General features: G+C 40.9%; 2 protein-coding genes across 3 annotated transcripts in view; both read right to left on the bottom strand.

Moving 5' to 3' along the window:
• The window catches only part of LOC128252394 (choline O-acetyltransferase), a 50,415-nt gene extending 34,658 nt beyond the window's left edge, over positions 1-15,757 (bottom strand). The window contains exons 1-2 of the mRNA XM_052980070.1: positions 15,681-15,757; positions 14,940-15,247 (exon numbers count right to left, since the gene is read on the bottom strand). Of these exons, the coding sequence (XP_052836030.1) occupies positions 14,940-15,247; positions 15,681-15,757 (385 nt within the window). The remainder of the gene's footprint in view (positions 1-14,939; positions 15,248-15,680) is intronic.
• On the bottom strand, positions 858-15,079 carry LOC128251844 (vesicular acetylcholine transporter). 2 transcript variants are annotated; one of them, XR_008267242.1, is made up of 3 exons: positions 14,940-15,079; positions 5,104-7,593; positions 858-4,892 (listed from the first exon to the last, which is right to left on the bottom strand). XR_008267242.1 is itself a non-coding variant. In XM_052979052.1 (2 exons), the coding sequence occupies exon 2, from the start codon at positions 7,202-7,204 to the stop codon at positions 5,477-5,479; it is 1,728 nt and encodes a 575-aa protein (XP_052835012.1). In that variant the 5' UTR covers positions 7,205-7,593; positions 14,940-15,079; the 3' UTR covers positions 858-5,476. The 2 variants fall into 2 exon arrangements, 1 of the variants encoding a protein (XP_052835012.1); XM_052979052.1 differs by having other exon boundaries at positions 858-7,593.
• Positions 15,758-23,371: the final 7,614 nt, after the last annotated feature.

The raw sequence follows: 23,371 nt of genomic DNA, 5'->3' as shown, positions 1-23,371 counted from the left end.
TCGTAAAGGGCTTTATTCCATTCAAGGGTGGATGTGAATGGAGATGGAGATGGGGATGGAGATGGGGATGGGGATGCGGATCCCGTCGCACGCACATCGCAATTGAGCCGTAAATCCTTTACGGTCTTAGCGCCGTTGTTTCACGGCGACTACGTTGCGCTTTTGTGGCCCGGCTTTATTTTCTTTTTCCGCCGCAAATGCTTAGCATACTTTTGTGCGCCAAACTCAAATTAACTGCCGCATTGAGGCATTGCAAATTCTTGTAATTGTTCGGATTGAAACAAGCGGAAAGCGTAAATTGCTTGCGCATTGTGACGGAGATTGGGATTCTGCTGACTTAGATTGCGGTTTGCTTAGCGGCCAAGCAGTCAGAAAGTTCGGCCGATACACACATATACATACAAGCACGTCCTGGAAGTGGTTCACCTTTTGGTTGTGGCTGAATCTGTTTCTGGTCCTTGGCCCGAGGCATCCTCATCCTCGTCCTCCCCCGAAAAAATTGAAGAAGGAAACTTATTGCCCAGACTCCGGCTGGCTGTTCGTGACTCAGGCCAAAGTTGCTAATGGAAATTGCAAACATAAAATCATTTTCCACACAAATTTCTAGCCCTAGGGCACGCACACAATTCCCATTCTCCCCCAGTTGGTTGGTTTTGGGTTGGAAAACATTCTAACCTCCCGGCCCCCAGGCTGGGAGATTGATCCAAAAGTTTCCGGCACGAAACCAGGTGTACAGTGCACGCACAATGTGGCTCGATTTTCAACGGACTGGAAGGTCCTTTGTAGGCCACATTAGCTAATTAATTGCATTAATCGTTAATAGATCGGATGAGCTGCCAATTTCCATTAAAAGACTCTTTTTCCATGGTTAACAATTATATTTCAATAGTACATGTTTGTTTTGTGTTGTTTGTTTCTGTTGGGTGTGTTGTGTGGGTGTGTACGGGTGTTTATGGGTGTGTCGCTCTGTAATAATGCATTATCTTTCCTCTATAGCTCATGCCAATATCTGTATGCTTTAATGTACGTTCGGTTATACTTTCTGCTCGTTCAATTCATTATTTATAACATTTCCCCATAGCCAGAAGCAGGCGACTTCCATTTTGAATTCTCTTTCGATGCAGTCCAAATGCATCTATAGATTCATAGACCAGTGTGTGGGTTTTCTATTTGTATGTTAGCCTTTAATAATTCCAGAAAATTTCAAACTAGAAGCAAATGTCAGTGCCAGCAAAACTGATAGTTTGTTTTAGCGCTTAATTTTGCTGACTTATGCCATGAGTTTCCTGGAAAAGTCCCACACACCGAACCGAACTTCAAGGGTGCTTGTTTTTAGGGGCAGTTCCTGCTTGTTTTTTTTTTTGTCCCTATTGCTTACATTTGATTATAAAGGAGAGTTTTTGGCTTGCCTTGAAAATATGCTCAAGCTAGAATCGAACATCAATTCGCTTCGTTTTGATATGCATAGCACTTAGTTTGGTTAGGTTTTTTTTTGGGGATAGTTGAACGGTGTGATATTCAGATACAAACATAATTACGTATAGAATATAGATGGATAGACTTGGAAATCGAACAGCAACGTTACAGAACTGGGATTTGGATACTTGGTAAAATTTTGGTTTCGCTTCTGATTTTGCTTTTTCTTACTGCTTATCTGTTATAATAATTTTCACTGTTTATCGTAATAATTATTGTTAAATATGTAACACAAACGTCTATAACATTAGCCGAAACAAGATGCAAAGACTTTCTTAATAATTTAGCTCTGTACTATATAAGTATGTACTTGAAACGCTTCCACTTTGACATTGACTCTGACCAAAAAAGACATTCGAAATTTGAAACTAACAATATGCCTTATATACAATACAAAACTGAACTGTGGTGGCATTAACTTTGTGGGCTTCACTTACAAACTCATTTTATTTTGTCTAGGGTATACAATTAAATTTTCTAAAACGTTCTTCACACGCACAACACATAGAAACTGTCGGAGAGGCAATTCTCATATGAAAAAATATCAAATTTTTTTCTGTGCTACTGGTTTTGTTGCCAAGTTAAAATCCCTATATCATTTAGTAAATATTCGATATTAAAAATTAATTTGTTCATTAAATTTCCATAGCGCACAGTTATTGCGTATAATTCATAATTCATATAATGCTATTGAACATTCAACACTTGTAATACGCAGAGTATAACCATTCAATTAACTGCTATCGTGTTTTATAATTCATTTTATAATTGTATATTTATATAGTTTATCATACATCTTTTCTTATATTTTCATATTTATATGTTTTGCTGTATATAGTTTATCATACATCTTTTCTTATATTTTCATATTTATATGTTTTGCTGTAACACACTGAGTTTATGCGTTCCATTTGCTCTTATTTGTTTAGTAAGTTATTACACATTGCCGGCACTGCTACACATCCTTCAGGCTACTCTCTACTGACCTTCTGGGACCCCGTCCCTCGACTACATTATGTGATGGTTATAACTAGGCTTTATATTCATATATTTATATCTGTAAACCAAAATTGGAAGATTCATATACATGTTGCGCTCTGCCAAACTTTGGTTAGATCTGTTCAAATCTATTGAAATCTTGAATGCTTGAAATCGTAATGTTGTATTTAGTTGACATCTATCTACAACCAGCCTAGAAAGCCATGTAAAGATTTATTTATTTTGAGAAAGGGAACCAATTCAAGTTCATTTGTAAAAATATAAGAAGGGAATTTTTAAGACATTTTCGGTTATTACACGACTTAAGGGCTTGGCGTTGTTGTTTTTTATAGATTGTTTAAAAGGAAACTTAAATAAATATTGCTTTTTGGGGGTTTCATTATATTTATATATGTTTGGTTATTTGTAATTAAAATTCTATTGTTAGCTACTTAAATGAACATTCTGTGTATAATATGTTACATATTAATATATATGTACGTTTTTGACTATATTAATTGTTCTGGTTTCCTTCTCGTTTGCTTTTCATATATAAATATGTAGTTTGCTTCAACTTTTTATCCTCCAACTCTACCTGTCCTTCGTTTTAATTGATACTTTTGATGGGAGATTTTTTCATGAGTTTAATTCATATTATAGTTAAGAGTATTTCTACAGTTTTGTAAATTTGTAGAGCTATGTATATATTTTAACTGTAAGTAAGTGTCGATTAAACGAGGAAAACAATTTGATAATAAAAAAACCAAAATAAAAGAGAATTATAATAAATTGTAAACCAAAGCAACCCAATAAAACAGACAACATTCTTGATTTGCTAGGGTTTCTACATTCAAAAAGAATGAAATTAAAACAAATCCTATGAAAATAATTTGTAACTTCTTTAAAATCAGTGCATTTCTGTTAATGTATAGCGTATATTTATGCAGACTGTGACCTAACCAATTGCTTTCGTAATTCATAAGATACTCATATTTATTCTGGCCGTTTCACTGATATGTTTACGGATATAGAAAGTCTGTGATACACTCGTAATTAACTGTAATTGCTGACTAAACGCATTCGAAAAATGTACATAACTATTCTGACATCCATATACGCTTGCTGAGTTGTATATAAAAGATCAATTTACTTATCGCTATGGTGGAGATGGGGCTCCAGCTAAATGGTGTATAATATAGGGGCAGTAAACTGCCCTAAAAGTGGTGCAGTCGAAATGAATCAAAAATACAATAATCGCTATTCAATATGTTCCTTTAGGTTTATCTTTATCTTATAGACAAGGTACACACATTTATGCTATGCTATCGAAGATCTACTATGGCGGCAGTCCCCTGATCGGAGTCGCCCACGTGCTCATAGAGTCAACAAGCAAATAATAATTGATTGGTAGGTAAATATGAAACTTGAATTCGAATCTCAAATTGATTTCTGTTTCCGTTGGTTGTATAACTTATGTACACTTCATGTACGTTTGCCTAAAAGTAGGTGTATTTGTATGTTACCGATATGATACGATATAGGTATATATTTATGTATAGACTAGTAGCAATAGGTAATATCACTTTTGGTAATTTAAACAGGCGAGCCATCGAGACTCTGATATGTATCGTTACCTTGGTTGTGTCTTATGTTAAGAAAAGTTGAACCGAATATTGTTTTAAACCTCAAATCATATGGCCAGGCTGGCCGGGAATCCACTCTCGACCCAAGTCCGCCACAATGACACCCGAAAGAGTTCCTCTGGTTCTGCGGGCGGGGGAGGTTTCGATTTGTGCAACTTGTGATATGTCTGCGATATGGATGCCACTGCCTGTGGAACGGCGGCACTCGGGCGAAGGTGGTCCACTGGCCAGCTCAGCCGCTTAAAGCTAGCTTGTATATAGATATATATATATATATACATATATATATGCGTGTATATAATATCTGATATCTGATACATATATGCATGTCTATATTTGATATGGCGGGAGTCCGAGTTCTCGTCCTCCCCTTATCGACTAACTATGTCTAGGCTTTGGTTTCTCTAGCTTCACTGACTGATAGACACGAAAACGGCTGCATGAGTACTGAGTATAGGGCATAGGCTGTCCGATCGGACCGCTCTATATAGCTGCTATATGCTGATGCACATATACGTTGTGTCAGCAATGGGAATTAGACATTGGCACATTTTAGTTTACCGGGGTGTTTGAATTATGCCTAAACTGATGCCTCTGTCTTGAACTCTGAACTGTCTTTTTCATAAACAACTTTAGACGACAAATAATAATTTAGGAGGCTTTAAACAACTATCCAATTATACAGACATTAAGATAATCTGATGTTGCAATGACATTTTATTCTTATGATTTTTTTGTAATGTCCAGGTACTTTACTTCAAATCATAAATTTAAATTTGTTAGTTTAATAATTTACTTAAAAAAGCATGTACTTTTAAACCTTCGTTTGCCTTTTACAATTTTTTTCCTGTATACCTTTAGTCTCAACTAGGATTATTATTTTCGGCAATTTTGTTGCAATGACATTTTACAATATTCTTATGGTTTTTTTGTAATGTCCAACTATTTTACTTCAAATCATAAATTTTAATTTGTTAGTTTAATAATTTTCTTAAAAAACATGTACCTTTAAACCTTTGTTTGCCTTTTAATATTTTTTCCTGTATACCTTTAGCCTCAACTAGGATCATTTTCGGCTGCCCACCTAGGTAAACCAAAATCGTACCCTTCCCATCGCTGCTTTTAGTGGGATGCTTCAACATTCGTGTATGATACAAGACTTGGTGCGGTGCAAGGCATTGACTAGCTGCTGTATTAACTATCTGCTTGTTATGCTCGTTATAGTGTACGTACCACTTGCCTATAAGTCTATGCTAAATAGATGTATATGTGTTTTGTGTCGAGTTTATAGTGGGTTCAATTGCTGCACACGGGGATGTACAAGAGAACACGGTTTAAGACTAGGGTTGTGTGTTTGCTTTCTGCTTTGGGGCAACATTTTAAAATCCTTGCCTAAAGGGATTCGCGGGTCCGGCAGGACCTCTGCTTTGAGGCTGCTGCTGCTGCTGCTGCTGGAAGGGATTGGCCACGCGGGGCTGTCCCTGGGGGGCGTAGCTGCCGCCCTGCTCCTGGTAGCCGGGCTGATAGCCCTGGTCCTGCTGATAGCCCCCGGATTGCTGGTAGCCCTGCTGTTGCTGCTGCTGGTACTCGTACTGCTGGTCATCGAGGTTGGTCTCCTGCTCCTGCTGGTACTGCTGGCCGTACTCCAGGTGGTTCTTGACGCCGCCCTCGACGGGCTTCTGGTCGTGCATGACGTAGGTCTGGTACTCCTTGTTGGGCGGGTCCTGCATCAGGATGTTGGCCTCGTTCTCGAACGGCTTGAAGTCGTAGATGTTGCGCAGCTTGCGCAGCACGGGCACGTAGGCCAAATTGGAGAAGGCAATCAAGAAGTTGAGGGCCGTGAAGCCGATGGCCTCCACCACGCCGCCGGCGATGATGGGGCCCACGGCATAGGCGATCGAGTAGGAGATGTCCGCGATGGCGTAGATGCTGCCGTAGACGGACACGTAGCGCACGTCCACCAGGTAACCCAGCGTGGGCAGCAGGGCGGTGTCGATCAGGGCAATGCCGAAGCAGATCACGCAGATGGGCAGCATCAGCATCTTGTAGCCGCTGCAGAAGGGTATGATGAAGCAGGAGAAGCCCTCCAGGGCCAAGCCCGTGGCGGCCATCAGCCACTGGTGCTGCGGATACTTGCGAGCCATCTTCACGGTGATGACCACGCCCAGCACGTGCGGAAAGAAGGCGGGCAGCCAGACCATGCCGATCTTCCAGTTGTCCGTGGTCATGTTGTCCTCCATCCACAGAGAGATGGTGGGCTCGAGGAAGGCCAGCGCCACATTGGACATGGTGAGGGCGCCGGCGCAGACGGCTATGTAGGGGTCCATCAGCAGGCGCCAGATGGGTATCACCTGGTCCTGTACCTCCTTGCGCTGCTTCAGCGCCTCCTTGACCGGCTTCATCACGAGCAGCAGCATCAGGCCGTCCAGCAGGCAAACCAGCGCCAAAATCAGGAAGGGCACCTCCTTGCCGGCGAACTGATACAGGGCCCCGCCAAATGGAGGCGCCACCAGGCAGCCGAAGCTGATGAAGGCCAGCGCGATGCCCAGCGCCTGCGAGCGTTCGTTCTCCTCGGTGAAGCGGTCGGCAATCATGGCCAGGCCGGCGGTGTCCGCAAAGGCGGAGCCGGCTCCCTGGAGGGAGCGGGCAAAGAAGAGGATGCTGTAGCTGCTGCCGCAGGCGAAGACCGCCGTGGAGAAGAACATGATGGTCAGGCCGATGAGCATGGGCAGGTCGTAGCCGATCTTGTCGATGAGGCCGCCCGAAAAGGGATTCACCATCAGCTGGACGATGGCCTTCGAGGCGAACAGGATGCCCGTGGCCGAGTCCTGGCCATGGTGGTCGTGGTGCACGGGTATGATCTGTCCGGTGATATTATCCCTCAGCGGCGGCGGCGTGGGCCCATCGTCAAAGCTGCCGATCTCGCGCAGATAGTCGGGTATGATGGGCACTATCACCATGTAGAGCATGTTGTCCAGCAGCAGGGCTATCGACACGATCACGAGGATGAGGCGGCGCTGGTTCACCGGCTCCTGGATCTTCTCCCACACGATGTCCTTGAGCTCGCGCAGCTCGAGGTTGATAACAGGTATCTGGAATGAGGCCATTTTGGTTGCACCTAAATTAATCGCTGAGGTGTACGAAGTTCTGCGCCCGTTTTCTTCTCGATTTTCTCTCGTCCCGTCTCGTGTTTGTACTCTTCTTTAAAGCTTTTATGCTCCGATCTGGTGTGCCGTCATGATTACAGCCGGAAATGGCTTGGCGCTCGCTACAAATATGGCCGCTTCCGTTTCCGTTTCCGCTGCGCTAATTGCCTTCTTGGCTTTCTTTGCTCGCTTTGAGGTGGTTTATCGTTGCTTGTGGTTAACTGTGGTGTTTGCTGCTACCTTTCTTGTTGTTGTTACAGTTGCTGTTGTTGCTGTGTGGTTTTACATGTTTTGGTGTAGTTGTTGTTGTTGTTGGAGGTGTACGAGTTGTTGGAATGCCAGTGAACAACCTTTAACGACACAGAAACAAGATTTCGTTAGTCTTTTCTTTATTTACTTTCGGTTCTTTTTTGATTGTCTCGCTAATGCGATTAAAGTTATTATTTTATTAGCTCTCTCTCTCTCTCTCTCGCACCTTCTCTCTCCCACTCTCTCTCTCATTCACTCTTAACTAGGATTAGTTGGTTAGTTGTGTTTATTTTATGATTGAAATGTTGTTTCTGTGTTGCAAAAGGCTGCCTGCTGGTGAACAGAAGTTGTATTGTATTAGGATTAGTTCGTGGCATTCGCATTGGTTCGATTACATGGGACAGGGCATATCTCTTTCTTTATGTTTGTTTTTTTTTTCACTTTCGAGGGACACACATTTCAATCATAAAACAAATACCGAAAAAGTACGTTTTCATTCTACAATTAAGTCATCGAATATTTGTGGGTCCAGGGTGATTATAAGGGTGTAGCAATTATTTTAATTGGATTTGTGGGCTTATGCCTGTGGACACCCCTTGAAAAGTAAGTGAAGCGCAGTGTCCTTGAAGCCACGCCGTTGCACTCATCGAAGTTGTAATTATAATGATTGCTTTGGCTAAGCAAAAAATGTTCCACGCAATCAAAAAGGTTTTGAACGAAGAGAGTGAAAGTCCAACGACGCACGGTAAAGCTAAAAAATTTTGTCGGTATTTATTTTTTACATTGGACTTTGCTGTTTTAAAAAAAGTTTTAAACATCATAATCCTTAAAAACCATCAAGTTAAGTATTTTATAAAAAACACATATAATTTTTCCGAATTTTAAAGAAGGTATTCTCTTTTATAAAGTAATATTTACTTGAACAGTAGTTGACCCATAGGTTCTGTACCATAGTTCATTACGGCTTCGTTGTGTTAGAACTTCCTATAGAAAACATCGTTGCTGCGCCAGCTATCAATGCTGATCTAATTTCAACATTTATCTACCTTGTAGCAATCGACGAGCAGCCACCCCCGTTTGAATAAACATGAAAATGGGACGTGTGCAGGGTATAAATATGACCCCCTCCACACTTTTTGCTACTACACCATTGCCACCTCCAACCCTGCCCCCAAATTCAGAGCCGCCCCTTATGAGGCTTTTGGTGTGTACGCGACGTAACAAAAACATTTCGTTTTATCATTAAATTTTCATGACCACGTCCGTGTATCTGCCCCAAACCCAAACCTACCCGACAACCTTGGGCTCTGCCCTGATCGAGGGCTGCACTCACCCACCCACTTTCACATGGTTGTATGTATATATAAATATATGTATGGTAACAGCCCCCGGGCTGCCCATGAGTCAATTATGTTTTGCGACAGAGTGGGTCCTTTGCTTTTATTTTTCCATCCTGCGACTTTAATTTTTGAGTTTTCTCCATGCATGAGTACTTTCCCCTAACAACAAAACCAGAAGGAGGCCCATGCCTGGTGGGTCAGGTGGGTGGCCGCACTTGACCCTGGATGTGGGGGATAAGGGTGGTGGTGCGGCGGTGGTTGGCAGGCTTTTATCAGAGCCCGGGGTTGTTCGACGGGTCGACGGGCCGCCTGCCGCTGCTCAAGTCAAGTGCAGAAACGTGTGCCTACATGTTGATTATAATAGGGCACACACTAGTCAGACCATTCAATGTATCTCACGAACATTTAAGGACACTTTATTTTTTTAACCTGGTTATCTTAAACAGTTCTTAAATTTATATTTTTCTATTTTAAGGAAAAAGTTAAACGAAATAAAAATAAGTTTGTTAACCTTTTTTTCTAAAACAATAAGTCGTTAACCTGGTTATCTTAAACAGTTCTTTACTTTTTATTTTTCTATTCTTCAGGTAAAAAAGTAAAGTAAGTAAAAAATAACGAAATAAAACTTTAATATAATATTATTTTAAGATCACGCCAATTAGATTTTGCGAATTTCTTTTTTAAATGGTTATTTCTTCACAATTAACTTAAAAAAACTTATTTTTCGAGCTAGAGACACTAAATTCATGTCTTTCTTTTTTTTAAATGATATTATATAAAACAGTTAAATAGTTCTTTAATAACCATAAGACTTTTTGAATTTTAAACTTAACTAAACTTAACTTCTCGAGGTAAAGGCACTAGATATATAGATATATATATAGATATATATAGATATATATACATAGAAGTTGGGTTTTCTTTATTTATATATTATTTAAAAATTCTTCAAAAATCAATTAATTAAGCTTTCAATAACATTTAACAAAGTTTAAAAGGACAGCTTTTCTTTCCAGTGAATAGCCTGAAAAGGAAGTTAAAAACTTTGCTGCTTTAATATAAATACAAAATATATTTACAAAGAAGTTTTATTGTGTTTAGTTGACTGATTTTACTTTCATTTTAATACCCTTGGGAATGGAAAGACACACCTACTTATGCTTTCTGCATATATGCTCATAAATGAGCTAGAAATTTGTATTTACGCTTTTATAATTTTATTGATTTTCCGCCCTGTCTGGCAAAGCTCCGTGGACAGCTGACGGATTTCCCAGGCAATGCATAAACATTTATACAAAATTCGGTTTGGTTAGGCTCGGTTTGGCTCTGAGTTTCAGTTTCGTTTCGCCCGGCCCTTTGTTCATCCTCCCGCTGGGTTCCCTTTTCATGTTTTTTGGGGTCGAGTGCCAACTTCCGACTGGCTCAATTAGCAGGCCAAGCGTTCATATTTTATGCAGCCTCCGCCGCAGTAAATTATGACAGCCCATGTGTTTGCCTGGGTTCGGCCAGAAGGAAGCAAAAAGTAGTTTCTACTTTGTCTCTCATTAATAATGCGCTACCTGTGGGGCTTCAGCTGCTGCCTGCTGCTGGCCTGAAATATTCAGCAGGCTTTAAGACGAACGGCCCAGTCATCTAGGCAAAACAAAATTTAATCTCCTGTCAGACGGGACAACAAAGAGCGAAATGTGATTCTGGGCCGGCAATTGAAGGAGTGCTCTTCGCAGCCGAGCTTAAAGCCCCTTCAATGGCAGGATGATCGCCGACTTTTGCCACCCGCCGTAACCCTGGGAACATCCGCAGCCCGCTCCTGTCAGCCTGCTCCTGTCGTTGTTCACAAACAGCAAAGGATGTTTGCCTTGCGAGAAAGGGGAATGAAATTACATTCGCTTTTTTAGCCCAAGCCTGAGCTCCGAAACTGGGTGTGCCTGCGTCTGTCTGACGAGGTAATCAGCGTAAAATACAATTTCATTCCGCCTCCTCTGAAGGGTAAGACATAAAAAACACACTGTATCGGATGGGGACTGTTTGAATTTGCAATGAGATGGCAACCGAAACGAACACGTAACCGTGAGCTTTGGCGCTCTGCCATTGCCCCGGCAACGAAGCAATGCCATTAAAATTAATAATCTAAAATATATTTATTTCTTTTCTGCTTTTGCCCATGTGAGGAGCGGGCTTCAGGGTGCAGACTTAAATAAACAGCAAATAAAATATATCATAATATTTATGGTAAGCCGCATTTCGCACCCAGGCACTTGATAAAAGGCAGCGGAAAATCCTCACAAGTGTTTCGGAGATACCACCCCGCCGAAATGGAAAAACGGGGCTTGTAAAACTCCCCGCAAGTGGTGTAAGCTGCTTTGTTCAAGTGGCTGGCAAGGGTTGAAGTTTGGATTTGGTGTGATACTGTAGTCTTTAAGCCCCCTGCCGTTAATCGATGTGCTCAGTGAGGCGTTCGACAAGTTACCGATGCCACATCTGAGCAATTGGCTCTAATGAACTGTGGCCAACTAATGAGCCTCACCTTGGCCACTCTTGATCGATTAACTTGGCGCCGTTGCCAACGCTACCTTAACCCTCTTCCGACTGCCAAGTCTTTTCACGTTGACGTTTCTGTTTCAAGTTTAATTGTCTTGTCGCTGTCTTGTGTGCAATCGATTTTACCGGGCTTAGCCTCTGGAACACTTTTTAATTGCCAAAGTTTTGGGCAGAATTCCACTGTCATTTCCATTTGGGGATCCTTTAGCTCTTAGTCGAAATGTGTTCGCAACCCTCTTAGCTTTTGTTTTTATTGCTCATATTGTTGCTTGGCTGATGTGCTTTTATCAACTCCCAGTGGACCTGCAGCCATTTAGCCTTAGGATCCGTTTCAAACTCTAGTAAAAATACAAAAAAGCGTACAAAAGGCAGCGATGAGGCGCCATTTTGGTGGGACTGATGGTACCACGGGGCGTATGAGCAGCCCCTTTAGTGGGGCTGCCTATAAATCAAAACATTAAATGGGCGTGGTCGACGGGGGGAGTTGCCTCTGAGGGGGAGTGAGTGCCAGATGGTTTTCTCTTTCCCCATTTTTGTGTGGGTGTGCGTGTCTAATGTCCGTGTTTTCGCACACATGTGCCGGTTCCATCGAACATCCCTTTTTGGTCATCTGGTGAGCATTGGATTACAAATTGATTTGCACATAAATTACTTGGACTTGCTACTCCTATTGCCTTATTTCCTGAGAGAAAGTAATTTACCTTTATGCCGCTCATTCAGCAGTTTCTTGTTTCATGTAGTTTTGTACACAGAACAAAATCTAATATTTTGTTGTACAACAAACTTGTTTTCTCATTACAAATTAGTTTAAATCAACGTTTTAAAGTCACCTTATTGTAATTACAAGCAATTTATCAATATTTAATAATAGCTAAGAACTTTTATACTATAGCCTAAAAAACTATATATTGAATAAATACTTTAGTTCTACAACCAAAGCATGTCCAGTTTTAAATCGAACTAAAAACTTTAAAATATTATGTCTTCTATATTTCCCTTCTTAATTGAAATTTCTGGAAAATAAGAAAGACCTTGATGTGAAAAATTAAAAGTTTAAATTTACTTTATAACATCGGTTTTCCATGTTTAAGAAATTTTTGTGGCAGCTAAACATGGTTTTAATTGACTCTACAAAACTTTTTAACATCTTCTATGTTCTACTTGGCTTGATTCCATTTTTTGTTTTTAAAATTTTTTTTTAAAATATGTTGCTTAGCTCTGGTAATATTAATGTGAAGATATAAGAAATTTTAAGTTGATAATACGAATACGAATAAAGTCAGTTTATAGTATGGGGTTTTAATGCTGCAGAACTTTTTGTGGGCGCATTAACTTTGAAAGAAACTCATTTTATATTTATATTTTTAAATTTTCGCCCTGTGTAGTTTTGATTGATAGCTGCGATAGCCAGTATGTCCAAGCAAATTGCTAATTTCCAGCATCGAATCCTGTGCCTAAAATGTAACCATTTGTAGCTTGGCAAATGCGGAGCAATCAACAACACCATCAGCGACCGGTTTACGACTTTTGATGCCGCTTCAGGTCCAGGTCCTGCTACTTTCTCCCTTTTCCCCCACTTTCACCCGCTTCTTGCCGCCTTCCCCCCTCCGCACCGGATGGCTCAATGCTGGCAACCCCCGACATGCTCGGGTGCGTTCTTATCAGACAGCATCAAGACAAATGCGTTACTTGTTTCTCGTTTAGCTTATTACGAGCTACCTTCCTGCCAGCCTTTGTTTCTGGCGATTCCATCCCCTCGGGCTGCGGTAGATGGGTCTGAAGGAAGAAAAAAATAAAAGGGAACTGGGCCTCTAGTTCCACGGTGGTTTTGGTGGCAATGGTGGTGGTGGTGGTGCACCCCCTTTTGTTTTGACATGAAACCGCTATGAACACATCAGCGCTACAAACGCGTCTACAAGGCAAACAATCTAATGACGACGGCGTCGTCTTGTTTGTGTTTGTGTGTGAAATTTATATTTATTGCCTTCATTATGCAGCAGCCGCAGCACCAGAGAAAATTGCTTCGTTCTGGCAGGTGGCTTGGTATGGTGGCGTTTTGTATGGGCCATGGCTTTGATGAACTTCCGACCAGACCATGACTAGACCATCTCCACATCCCACCAAGACGGAGCTTGTAATGATTTAATGGGACAGCAGACACAAATTTGATTAGTCGGCGCAATCTAATAAAGACATTTGTTTGGGGTTCTTGGCTAATTGATAGTCAAATGGTGACCGCAGTAATATTGACAAGCAGTGAAATTGGACCATTAATTGCTCATGAAGATTCATTCAGATTAAAAACATTTTTAGCCTTGATAAAATGAGCTTTTCCATATATAATATAATTAATATTGTTACTATTGCAAAACAAACTTTTTAAATAAATCCTTTTAAAACAAACTACACGTATTTAAATTTTGAAAGCTTATAACTTTTCGTTTTTTTAATTAAAAGTTTTGTTCTATGAAAAATATAGAACACCAACTGTGAACACTACAGGTTTTGTAATTCCAATTGTTACGAACCAAGTCGTTGAAAAACTACTTTTAGTTATTAAGGACAATTGAATTTGTATGATTCTGTTGCCTAAAGAAGTTTGAGTTGAAAAAGTTGTCCAGTTTTAACTTTAACTAATTTTAAGAACCATTTTTGAAAAACGTTTACAGACGAAAATTTAATCAATTTTAGTTTGTGTGGTTTTGTTTTAATTTTGAGAAATAAAACTGTTATAATAATTTAAATTATGACACTTGTATGTTTATTATTTTTAAGAGTGCGATTAAATGTATAGTAAATATATAGTTGTTGAAAGATTTGAAAAAAAATAAATGCTTGCATGAAACCCCTTATTTAAAAACTTTTAACTTTTAAAACCGATACAGAAAAACCTCATTTTATTGTGAGATTTGACAAAAATAAAGTAACTGTCAGGTTATGTCAAAAGAGTTTAGTTTTTGAAATCGTAATAGTAAAAAAACTGTTTTTTTTTTTGGTTCGTACTTTCTACTTTATGAAGTTCCAAATCTTTCCTCACAAAAATCACTTGGGTGGCCTGTGAATTACATAAGAAGCGCTCAGCTTTTGAGCTCGGGCGGTAGGTGGTCTAACGGTAACTGTTCTATTCCACTTCGTTCCGCATTCGTGAACGGAGGCCCATTGAGTGAAATGAAACCTACGAACCTACGAGTTTGGTTTGGCTTGGTTCTTTTTTTTTGGGACCATAAATAAAATGTGTCTACCCTGTGAAATGTGGCAAGTGTCGAGCTCACGAGCACACACCATGCTTACAAATATATATATATATATAAATATATGTATATGTGTATATGTATATGTATATATAGAAGGTGTACTTGTGTGGCAAAGGACAACGCTTGATGAGCGGGAGGCCTTTGAGGACGAGGACGAACCACTTGCCACGGGGCCCTGTGCTCTAGTGTTTGCGGGCTAGATGTTGTTTAATTTTAATTATAAGACTTGCTAACGTTATGCAAGCACTTGGTACAGTGTAGAGGTGGACATGTGGACAGGTGGACAGGTGGACACTGTGCCTCCTCCTTACTCACCTGTGTCGCTCGGTGTGATGTTGCTGAGGCGATGGGTGAGGAAGCCGCGCAGATTGGAGACGACGCGCTGCGGCGAATTGGGCCCGCTGCCAATGGAGAAGCTACGCAATTTCGAGAACAGGGCGGCGGACTCCGCGCCACTGCCCGCGGCGCTTGTGCTGGCCTCGTTGGACGCCACGTTCGCTCCGGATGCGGATCTTTTGGACTTGCTCCCGCTCCTGCTACTGCTCCTGCTCCTGCTCCTGGTCCGCTCCTGATGGCCACAGAGAAAATAACGCGCGCGGTCACCAACCGACCCTTTACTCTTCCTTGTGTGTTATGTAAGGGCTCGCGCGCCAATCAATCGCCAAAACGCTCACACCGACACACACACACACCGACACCGACACTCTACCCGTTACTACCGCTCGAGCTCAACCGCTGCGATGCCGCTCGCTTGGATTCTGCTGCAACTGCTCCCTGGCTGAGGTCCACCAAAAAGAATTTCGGCTCTAGAGCTCTGCTCCGGGGAGTTTTTTTTTATTTTTTTTTATATTTTTTTTGTTGGTTTCCAGGCGACGGACGGCGAGACTACGGCGAAACAGCAGCAGCGTGCGTTCAGTCGTCCGGGCAGGAGCAAAGGTAACTTCTGTCTGGCGACTGGGTTCTGAGCTAAAAAGCCCAGAGCAGCAGCCGCAGTAGCTACTACACGGGTCGTTCGTCGTTTTGTCGGTATTCAGCCTGGAAGGCCGAGCTCCCCACCTTGCGCCTTCCACGGCGCAGGACACCTGCGCATGCGCCTGCGCCCCCGCCGAACATCCGGCCAATTGGCGGGCCATCCTGCCTGCTCCCGCTGCGACCTTCTCCTGCCCTCTCCCACCGTCCCCTTTTTCCCAGGCCCATTACTCTCGCCCAGTTGAGCACATTTGAATAAAATTCTATTCGCACTGTACGAAGAAAATCAATTTCCTTTGGCCACTCTCACCTGTCGGTTTGGCATTTTTCCCCGCTTTGTCATTGCGTGCTTTTTGCGTTTGCCATTTTCGTAGCACACAATTCGGGGCTTATGTAAGGGGCAGCTGCTTTGAGGATTTATTTGCTGAGAAATGAAAACACACGTTTAACAACAAAGATTTTTCTTCCTTTTCTTTTTGTTTGGTTCATGTAAGAAGTGCTGTAATTATTTCGCAACAACAAAACTCCCTAGCCAACAATCGGGCAATTTTTGTTGTTAATTTCCAGAATTGCCCAAACAATAAACAGCCATTCCTTTCAAGTGGGCCAGACAATAAGAGACTGGCAAAAAGCTTGGACCCTGATTAATATCTGGTGTGAAGGCAGGACTGCAATGCAGGGTCCATAATCTCTGACACCCCTGTACCAGCTTTTGTTGAATTCCTCGACCCCCAATTTCACACAATTTGCCAATTTCTTTGTCATTTATCACTTGACAAGCACTTTCTGCAATTTATCAAGTCTTAACTTGGGCTCAAAAGGCCACAAAATTATGTTAAGACCATAAAACCGAGACCCGAACATGGCATAAGAAATTCAATGGCCAACTTTTCTGCTACATTCTCACCTTTTGTCTCAACTCTTTTTTGCTCTGTCACTGACGTTACATTTCTTATGCAAAAAATTCTGGGGGAAATTTCTTGGAAATTTATTCACCGCTTTGCAAGTCTCTCTGGGTGATTAGGGCAGAAGTTTTGCAGCGAGTTTTTCCTTTTTAATTTACAGGAAAAGCGCTGGCAACTGACCCACTGCATTGAGATGAGGGCCAACGATATTCCGCTAGTTGGCTGATTACATTTCCATTTACATTTAACAACGCAAATGAAAACAGGCAGCTGAACTGAAAGTCATGTCAAGGTTAGACTAGTTTTATTGATCGATTATCGGGCTTGGGTTCATGAATGGCACGACTGTTTGTCTGTTCCGCTTTTTTCCGTACATAAAGTTTCGTTTTGCATTTAAAGTTTACTTTGCCAAGTCCCCAATCAGAAGTCAAAAACCTTCAAAATCCAGCCACGTAAAAGCAATTACGAGTGCAAATTTTTGGTGTGCTGAAACTATTTTCGCATCTTTGCTTATTCGGTTTATTTACAGAGCAGAGTGAGAAACTTTTAATGCAGCGATCGATATGAGCCCAAGGAGCTCGGAAAATGCCGAGCAGGAGGCGTCTTCTCAAAGGTAAATCAAGGTGTGCCTCGTTTGCCCGTGTGCGTGTCGTTCTGCCGGTGATGTGTGGGTGTATTGGGTGGATGTAGGTGTGGTTGTGCCTGCTGCGGATGTTAGCGCGGCGGTTTAAATATAACAACACTTTGTGCGGGGGCCAAATTATATGGCACAACCGTCCGTCGAATGGCCGAGTCAGGCCAACGTACTGTGGCCCACCTAAAAGTGGTTGGAAACAAGGTTACCTGGTACGCACCATGCGGCCAAAACAAAGAAAAATGTCTGCGAGGCACGCAAGGCAAGCGGAACCCAAGAAAAAGAAAACGAGCTTCGTCAGGCGCCCACAATAGACCACACCATGCCATGGGTACACAAAACACAGCAGCGAAAATATATGGACTTAAGCTGGCACATACAGTCCAACTTCTTTAGCTCAAACACTCAAATTACATACTACATTTACTTAAGGAGAAGCAAAATATCTTACCATTAAATTTTAAGTGTTTACTTCAAAGCAAAAAAAAAAATACCATATGTATTCCTATTTAAATTATTCAGATGTGCCGAAGGAAACTTATTATACAAAAGCAACCTACTTTAAAATCTCTTGAGACGTATGTGACATTAGAGATGTGATTAATGATTCTCCAGGGCTAAACACAAAGTTACAACACATAAATCAAAGTTAATTTGCTGAACAAAGCATTTTTAAGTTTTGTTGTTAATAGTTCTTAAAGAAGCTTAGCTGTAGAGCGAGTTTTTATCCGACGTCGATTTGCGCAGCAGTTAAGCTTAATACAAATTTAATTTACAGCTAATTGTTTGACCCGAGAGATGTGCCATCATTTGTCATTTTGCGAAATGGAGCCGCCTAAGCGATTAATTAATTCTCCGCCGGCAAAGTGGAGCAAACAATTGAAATTCGACACCGGAAGGTGACTGAAAGTCAGCGGAAGGTTTCCAGTGCCAGGACTCTCCAGGCTCGAGGCAATAAAAATGAGAATATAATGAACTTCAAAGCGGGATAACGAGCCCAGCTAACAAACCAGACTGCAGCATATATAATTGCGTACCTTAATGTTTATTTTCAATTAGGACTTCAGTCATGCCAGCACGAGTGCAGTAATGTTGGGGGTTCGACGGTGTTGTACGCCTTTTGGCAATTAGATGACGGTTGAGTCTGGCATCTGCTTGGATGTAGGCGAGCCGTAAAACATACACCACAACCACTCTGCAACCACCACCAAAACCAGCAGTAAGAAAAAGAGAAAAAACAGAAAAAACAGAAACAAACACAAACAACACTTATAAAATATCACGCTGCGCCTTTGGTTCTGGGTTTGCCCAAGGTGAACAACTCACACCACACCCACCCTCCTGGCTCGCTACATACTATCGATTTTTATACCTTGCAAATACGTGTGGGTATTTTTGAATATTTTCAACCACGCAAAGGTGGAGCAGTTTGCTGGTAACAAGAACTTACGCTAAATGGTTTAAATCCTGCACTGGCTTAATTGGATTGCTCCGACCGCAGGACCGTTTTCGGCATGTCCTGCCAGGCGGAAAACCCCTTTTCAATCCAATGTGACCGCCCACCGAAGGAGGTTTAAAATATATTTCCCTTAAAATATTTTTTTACTGCCTGCGCCAGCCATCCAGCCAGTCAGCTTGATGGCTTCATAGTGCCGCTGATCCTTTCTGTGCGATATTGACAGCCAGATAGACAGCAGGATACCTGCCAGTTGGGTTATAGCTGATGGCTGTCAGTGGCAGTGTCTGGATTTGGTCTTTTGCAGGGGGCGGCACGAGCTTCCCCAGGGCGCAACATTTGACGGCGGTCACAACCACATCCACATCCACATCCACCGTCACCAGAATTCAGGGGAAGAAGGGTATCCCGCTGCGCCAAAGTTCATTTCAGAGCCGAGGCGACACAGCAAGTGGCCCCAAAGGTAAACAAGGTATGATAGACACTCAAAAATTGCTCATGACATCAGGATTTATCCCGGCTGAAGGTGCAACAACATGAAGAGTCATGGCATTTTGCAGTGCAACATAAGAAATGTTCAAAGTTAACGTAAATTGTAAGCGATTGGATTGTTATTTGCACAGGAAATCTGCTGATTCGAGTTAAAAAGGATGGTATCATTATTTTTGACAGGTTATATTTGTAACTAAAAGTAAATAGTTTTAGTAGCAAGCTTAACAAAAAAAAGTGTTCCCTATAACATACATATGCTAAATAAAGACTGGTAAAGAAATCCTTCGCTGTTTGTACCTGAATAGCGGAAAAGGCAACTTATGGGACGAAAAGTGGGTAAACAAAGTTGAATTTGTTCCATGAATCTAATTGACAGAATGATATTTCCCACAGGATAGCCCACGTTTAACTGAACTTTGATTAATAGTTGTGAGCTCAAAGATTAATGAATATATTCTAGGTTATTAATAGTTCAATGAATACATAGATACTTTTGACACAAAGTCGCATTTAAGATATTTTGTGAAGGGAATTTATTTTACTTTTATTTAATAAATATTTTAAATAGTATACAAAATACTTATAAGCTTTAATTAAATTGAAATTATTGTGTTACAAAATAAAGTCAATACTGTTTTACAATAAAAACAAATTGGACTTTTTTAATAGATTCCAATTTTTAGATTTCGAGTCTGGGCACAAAAATAAAAGGTTTTAACTTACAAAATTAGCTTAAAAACGTAAAAAGCTTTTTTAAAAAATGTCTAAGACATTGTCCATTTTGTTAAAGAATTTTAATTGAGGTTAACAAGTAAAAACATCCGAATATTTTCCACTTTTCAAAAATAATTTATTGACATTCTGGAACATTAATGTATGTTTTTGGTGTAAACAACTATTACCAATTGAGATTTTTGTTACTTAAAATCAGACACCACATTCACGTATCCGTTTATGCTTCTCTTCTTTTCCCCAATTTGAATTATTTATGCGATTGCAGGTTGATCCAAATTGAACTGCAACCTTCATTGGAGATTCATAAAGCCAATCGAGCATAAAGCCTGAAAAAGTATATCATATCACACCGATCCGTTCACATTGATTGCAAATGCCTCTGGCATCGCTAATTGCGAGTACTTATAGTTACAATTGATTGCGCTCTTTGTGCCGGAGTCGACAAGTCAGCTGACAGGGTGTGTGACGACCAAGGACGAAGGACCCCGGACCAAGAAGGGTAACTCGAGCCGGTGCCTCGTTAGCGTGGATGTTGCTAAGGAGGTGTATCGGGAGTTGCAAAAGGTAAAGAGTTAAGGTTGATGCTGAAGCGATCCCGTAGTTTCCCAACCGAAACGCAAATTTATTCGCCGCACTCTGTGTGGGTGGACACGCTGCTCCTCAAATTAGTATTGAATTACGAGTTAATTTAACCGGACCGCGTACAGTTTTCAGATGAAGTTGAACTTTGGTAACTCGCTTGAACTAATTGGAAGCGTTAAGGTATTATTTTCACGGAATTGTTCATAAATATTTAAGTTAAATGAACTTAATAAATCATTTCTGTCGTGGTATCCATAGAATTGTCTTCCATCTCAGTTCCAACGGAAAACCAAAAAAGTTTTCCAGCTCATTTATTTTTTTGCAAGCGCTCATGAGAAAACAGAGATTAACTAATTTTAAGCAAACAAAAGCTCCGCGGATTTCATTTTCAAAAAAAAATCAAGTCCTTATAGATATTCTTTCTTTTCTTTCTTTATTTAACAAGATAAATTTAAGTGTAAGCAGGTGGTTTTTGTGGGAGAGCTTTCACTTATATATTATTTAAACATCATAAAGTTTTAAAGGATTTTCAAAAATACATTTTTCAAATGTGATAATATGGTCATTTTGCCAAAGAACTTCTTATTTAAAAATCATTAAAGCTATTTTATTTGTTGAACGAAATTGATATATTATGATGCTTTTAAGTTTAAATTGTATTTATTTGTATGCATAAATTGGAATCTATTATATAGGTATGAATGTATGGCTGACAAGTGGAAAACTAACGTTGAAATTGCCAAACAGATTAGAAGAAAATTGCACAGAATGCATAAAATATGGTGGGCAATAAAATCTAATGGAATCTGCGCAAACTGAATAATATCAATAAAATTAAAATTAAGACGGCGCTTTGCGCAGCGAGAGGGAGATGGAGCTATTCAGTAAGAGGGAGAGGGCAGATGCCGAAAATAACGGTAAAGGAAGAAGGTAGGAAGAGGAACGAGCGCAAAGCGGAACAACAAAAGAGTCCTGAGGAATTTCCTTCTTTGCGTCTGAGCGTGTGTGTATGTGTGAGTGTCACGAGTGGTGGAATTTCAAAGGAGCAAAAGCGCCATCAAAATGGCCGCCGAAAGTGTTGAAGTGTGTAAGTGAACCAAAAGAACTAACAATGGCCGAAATGAAAGTCACTTTTGAATGGGTGCAAGAGAGAGAGAGAGGGAGGGAGCGTTAGGAGATGGACAAAAATAAAACTAAGTCTAATCCCGAGCCCCAAGGGAACGGATAAGTGTCCAAAAATATTCGTGTGGTTTTGAAGGGCGAGTCCGCCAAAATTAATTGCAAATGTCGCGTGCTTCTTATTTTTTGTTTTGTCAACAGCAATGTCAACGGGACAAACGCTTGGTGTGCGTGTTATTATCCCTGTCCTTCGCAAATCGTAGAATGCAACTTTTGACATTTCTATGACCTTAACTAACTTACTAAGCGCGCAACAACAACGATAACAACACTTGCAGCTAATTTGTACCCCCTATCCCATACCTATCTCTGTCTCTTTCTCCATGGCCTGTAACCTAAATTCATATTACTGTGTTTCAGTTTCCATTTTGTGGCCCCTGTTTCACCCGCCATTTCGTTCCGTTAAAATGTATTTGCTCCCCCCAGGCCCCATTTTCCGATTGACTTTGCCATTTGCGTTTGCTTTTACTGTTATTTCATTCAAACATGGCCGCGTGGGTGTGGCCTTGTCACTCACACGAATGCGGAATCCTCTCCCACGCGCACACACACACACACACGAGCTAGGAGTCGACTGGATGCGGTAGGCGGAGCCGTTATTCGCTTGGTCTCCTTGGCTTCCTGGCAGAATGAACCATTCTGCTTTCCAGCGGCGGGTTCCAGTGCTCCCACCAAGGCACATGTGGCTTCCAGCTGTTCATCAGCTGTTCAGCTCAACTGGAACTGAGGGGAAGCGACTGTGGTGAAAGCTTTTCAATATAAAAAATTTGTGCACTTTCCGCTTAAACCTCTTCTCCGTCATCACTTTTCAAAACTATAAAATAGTTTCTACAATTTGCCAAAGATTGACCCATACTTCTTATTAGCGAACAGTGTGGGTGGCTCGCGGAAATCACTGAAAAAATGTAATTGCCTAATTTTTGTTTTATTTTTAATTGTTGCACTAAGATTATTTTTATACTGCTTCAGGCGGTTACCCGAAATCACCGAATATACATATGTATTAATAAATTTCCTTGAGTTACTTATACAAACAATTTTGTTATAATATTCCAAGTTCATTGCTTAATACTTAAATATACCTACTAATGTATCAACTTTAAATACTAAGTAACAAGTAAATTCTAAAGATAAATCATAAAAGAAATTCAATCCTTTACTCGAGTAAATAAACAATAATAAAATAAATTAAAAGTTACGATTGGGGTTACATTTTATTGTTGATAAAAAAAACTACCTATACAGACATTTTACTATATAAGTTTTTTAAGTGCACACAGATGGAAATGGAATGGCAAACAATGTTCTAATTATTTTTGTGGCGAACAAAGGACACACTGAAATATTGAACATGTTCGGGCTTTGTCTGGTTGTTTAAGCCCTCAATTCAATTAACAGTCTGCAGATGACAGACCTCAATCACTCAGATCCCTCGCAATCATTTCAGTTGAGCAGCGACATTTCGCCGGTCGTCGTTTGAAAGTGGAATAAAGTTTTAATGCATATAAATTGCTTATGCCTAAAAGAGGGCCAGACTGTGAATTATTAATGGGCACGCCAAGAGGGGAGGGGATTGGATTGCCTGAATTGCCGCCCACCCAAGCAAAAAAACAGGCGAGTGGGCTGACAGGTGATATGTGGCCGAGATGGTGTTGATATTCCTCACGCTCCAACTTCAGATTCGGTTTTGAGTTTCGCTTACAGCTCTGGCTTATTGTTCCTCTTGGATGCTTCATGCCTCTGTGACGTCAGCAATGGACTTGAACCGAAATCTCGCATCAACTGCGAACTTTGA

This window comes from Drosophila gunungcola, chromosome 3R (assembly GCF_025200985.1).
Source record: "Drosophila gunungcola strain Sukarami chromosome 3R, Dgunungcola_SK_2, whole genome shotgun sequence".
Lineage (NCBI taxonomy): Eukaryota > Metazoa > Arthropoda > Insecta > Diptera > Drosophilidae > Drosophila > Drosophila gunungcola.
The sequence above is the reverse complement of the archived record's forward strand: the minus strand, read 5'-3'. Positions and strand labels throughout refer to the sequence as shown.